This window comes from Anoplophora glabripennis, unplaced genomic scaffold (genome assembly GCF_000390285.2).
Source record: "Anoplophora glabripennis isolate ALB-LARVAE unplaced genomic scaffold, Agla_2.0 scaffold1289, whole genome shotgun sequence".
Lineage (NCBI taxonomy): Eukaryota > Metazoa > Arthropoda > Insecta > Coleoptera > Cerambycidae > Anoplophora > Anoplophora glabripennis.
Genome location: NW_019426037.1, coordinates 32,623 through 36,843, shown reverse-complemented (window position 1 = coordinate 36,843; position 4,221 = coordinate 32,623). Strand labels below are relative to the sequence as shown.

The 4,221-nt window shown below is 33.0% G+C and overlaps 1 protein-coding gene across 1 annotated transcript in view; it reads right to left on the bottom strand.

The window, feature by feature from the left end:
• Positions 1–2,393: 2,393 nt before the first annotated feature.
• The window catches only part of LOC108915244 (exocyst complex component 7), a gene marked incomplete at its 5' end in the record, with an annotated part of 33,612 nt that continues 31,784 nt past the window's right edge, over positions 2,394–4,221 (bottom strand). The window contains 3 exon segments of the mRNA XM_018721220.1: positions 2,394–2,585; positions 2,642–2,775; positions 2,828–2,933. Of these exon segments, the coding sequence (XP_018576736.1) occupies positions 2,483–2,585; positions 2,642–2,775; positions 2,828–2,933 (343 nt within the window).

Genomic DNA, 4,221 nt, shown 5'->3' with positions numbered 1-4,221 from the left:
CTAGAGACCAGCTAGTACAAAGTACAGTGGCTCTATACAAGACAGTGGCGACAATAGCAACTAAACCCCGCCCATCCGCCATGTTGCATCCAATGTCAAATTAAAAGTAACTTTTATAAAAAATAAATTAAGGGCAAGAGTATTTTTCTTATACATTTTATGCACAGATTTTAAGCAAATAACTCCCTTGGAAAGTGATTTTAAATAATGAATGAATGTAGAATCTACTTGTGCAATAGGGGAGGATAAATATATAATAGTAGCAACTATTGGTTTTTATTTTCTATGCAAGTAAAATTAAGCATACCTACATTACACAATGAAATTTATTGGATTTACATTAGAAAAATAAATACTTAATACTAGTGATAGTATTTGTTACAATAAATGTCCAGCAACACTTTTACTTTGCAAGCTTTTTTTGTTGCTTTTTGGCATTTTTTGGAAGCTATGTTTAATCGGAACATAACAAATCTGTTAACATTATTATTTTTGATCTGATGACAATTTGGTAGATCTAAATTTAAACTAGACATTTCTTTTAAGAAAAACTCTTTTAAATTTATATTTGTCAAGATACAATCGCAAAAAATGTTGTAAAACACTTTCCATCTGCAAGAAGAAACAAAATACCGCTTCATTGCAAAAAAGAGTTAATGTTCTCTAAATCTCTTAAGTAGGTATGCTAAATTTTGAAAATATTTTTTAAATCAGCGTTTTAGAACCAACAGCGTGTATACAGTTTGTACAAGTTTTTGATGTTTTAATGATACTTTGAGCAATATATTCGCACACATTATAAAGAGAATTTAATTCACTAAAACTAAGAATAAATTTTGGTTCTTCTATGTTAGCAGGAACCTTAACTTCCTCATAAGTAGGCGTTATATTTTTTGTTATGGTGTCCAAAAGACCTGAAAGAAATTCACGGTCGTCGTCCTTATAGGAGCTTCTGCAAACATTATTACTACTCCATAGCACAGAATACCCAATAGTATCACTAATAATCACCAAAATTAAAATAAAACAATACAAATATTGAATAACACCATACGAACGCTTCTGACACATGACACATCACAGATGAAGTTGCCACTTAATGCAACATGGCAGCTAAAATCACGTGGACCAATTAAAAATGATACACTCTATTGTCGCCACTGTCTTGTATAGAGTCACTGTAACCAAAAGATGCCAAAAATGCATTGAGATTGGAGGTGGACACTTCGAGCGATTCATTTAATTTATTTGTTTTTAATTTAACTCGACTTGTTCGTATTACTTAAAAGTTGAGCTCGACATGTTTGGTAAGAAATGTGAGAAATGTGTACCAAATTTGGATAAATTTGATGAAGCAGTTTTCCAGTTATTTAAAAAAATTGTTTTATTTTTGTTAATTTCAATGCCCTTTATTTCATAAATGGTGGCTGCGCCTATGTTCATAGAGCAAAGTGATGTTAATTTTTGTTTAGTACTTTCCCAAAGTTTGTCTAGTAAAATCTGGACCAGCCAAATTAATTTTATTTTTCCCTACTTCAACGCTATTTTTTACTTGAATATGTCTTCATAACTCGTAAACCATTCACTTTTCAACAAGAATAAAGGAATATTTTTTCATTCGGATTGATTCAGACTGTTATAAAATGTATTCATATTACCAATTAATTCAGTGGCGTAGAAGTTTAACTTTAAATAACGACACGCTATTCTTGTTTCTCCGCCACTGGTTTTTGAATTTGAACTGTGTGCACACAGAACTAGGAGAAATATTTGAAAAAAAATGTGTACCAAATTTGGATAAATTTGATGAATCGGTTTTCCAGATATTTAAAAAATCGTTTTATTTTCGTTAATTTCAACGCCCTGTATCTCATAAACGGTGGCTCTCTGCGCCTATGTTCATAGAGCAAAGTGATGTTAATTTGTTGTTTAGTACTTTCCCGAAGTTTGTCTATTAAAATCTGATTATATTCAAGATTTATAAAAAAAAAAATTTTTGTTACTATGTGTCTACCTATACCTCTTAACAGAATATAAAATCTCTAAATATGGTTTTTGAAGTTTCATAAAAAAAATCAAAAATCACAAATAAAAAAAAGTCAATGCACAACTGAAAGCTATGGAAGAAGTCGGAATTGAATTTTCCTAAAAGGCATAAATTGTGAAGTTCCGTGACTGAACATTGAACAGATTTGCAACAGTACCGCGTCCCAAATGGAGCAGTGGAGGAAAGGCACTTTCCTACTAAGGTTGCCAAAAATAACTCTTAACTGAACCTTTTGGTGCAGAGTTTATTTCACAATTTTTTTTAATTTATTCACGGGGGCAATATACTCAAAAAATTAAAAAAATCGTGAACTGTTTACCCACTAAAAAAAAACCGGCAGTTTCATTCCTTGTTGCAATATTTACTATTGACAGTTTATATATATTATACATACGTTATTTTTAAAGAGAATATAAAGAAACTTAAATTAAAAATCTATGCTGCTACATCAAAAAATCTATCAATGATTGCGGCAACTTCATCAGGTTTATGTTTAATGTATTTTTCAGGATTTTTTGTAAATTGGGCACCTGCATACCTAGAAAGTAAAATAGTTTTATAAATGTGAGGTCCATTATAAAAATATATACTCACATATTATAAAAAGCATTATATTTTGGTATGATTAGTTCCTTGTTGTCCCTTTTTATACTTTCACGCAATTCTATATCTGGTATCGAATATCCCCGCTGAACCTTGGCAATTTCATCAATTTCTTTATTGAATCCCTAAAATATTCTCGAATAAAGAAGGGTTTATTATTATCAATAAAATAGTTACAGCAAATTTTTCTTTCAAAATTGCTCGTTCTTTATCTCTTAACTTGTCACCATGTAAATTTATAGAGGGATCATCACAGCCAATGTAATTTAGTAGTTTAGTCCAGCTACAAAAAAAAACATCAAAAAATTATAGTCTCCCCATAATAGAATGCCAAAATTGGAGACAACATGCGTACTTTGATATGATTATTGAACTGTAAAATTAGGAACAATTACCACCAGATTTAGCATACATCTCCCACGTCATTCTTATTAAAAAAATACTTTACCTACAGGATTTAAATACTGAAAAATCAGTAGGCCAATGGTGTGTTTGCAATATTAATTTACAATGAAAGTTAAAAACTGTTAAGCAATTTTGCTAAAAACTCTATATAAATTTTTGTTTGATTTTAAACATATTAATTCAACTTGTGATATAGTAGACTATCAGCTGTATTCTGTATCTTATAGGGTAAAATTAACCATCCCGTTAAAATATTAATTTTAACCCTACCGCAAAAAATAATTCTGGTATTCTGTATGTTTTTTTAACGGCCCAGTTAAAATAATTTTATTAGCCGTACCACAGAAGATCCTAACTTAGGATATTCTGTGGCCGTACGTTAGGCCGGTGTCCCATGCATCCGAAATCCGATGTACGATATCCGAAAATATTTTAATTCGTACGAATGATAATATTATAATTCACATGCATCCGAAATTAATCTCATAGAAATCAAGTATAGAACCATGGAATTTATTACAAGATGAAGGAGAAACATTTTCAAATGACAACCATAGGTATATATTATAGAAAATATACGTAGTATTATATTTTCTACCTTCGACATTATAATATAACATTTATTTGACTGTAAATATATCAAACAACAATCATAGTATGTTAAAAACTTAAAAAGTGAGGTTAAAAAACATACCACCCATGATCTGGAGGCGGCAATCCTCTCCCTTGAGACTGACATTAAAAACGCCCTGACTCAGACTACGACGGAGACTATTGTCCCCCGACTGACAAACCCCCGGGGCACCCTCCCCGATGACATAAAAAACTTAATACGTGACAGACGACATGCGAAACGGCTTGCCACTGTCACCCGCCTCCCCCGACACAGACATGACTTAAACGTACTAAACTGACGGGTGAAGGCGGCTCTGGGTGAACTGGCCCAGGACAACTGGGTTAGGCACCTGGAGTCGCTGGAACCACAAGGCAACAGCCTCTGGAAAACGCAGAGGGCCCTGCGACAGACCGCTCGCCGTAAAATTCCTCCAATCCACGGTAGTGTGGGGGTGGTTTACACGAACCAGGAAAAGGCCGAGGCTTTCGCCGATAGCCTGGAACTGCAGTGTAGACTGCCTCAGCTGCCCGACGAAGACGAGGAATTCGAG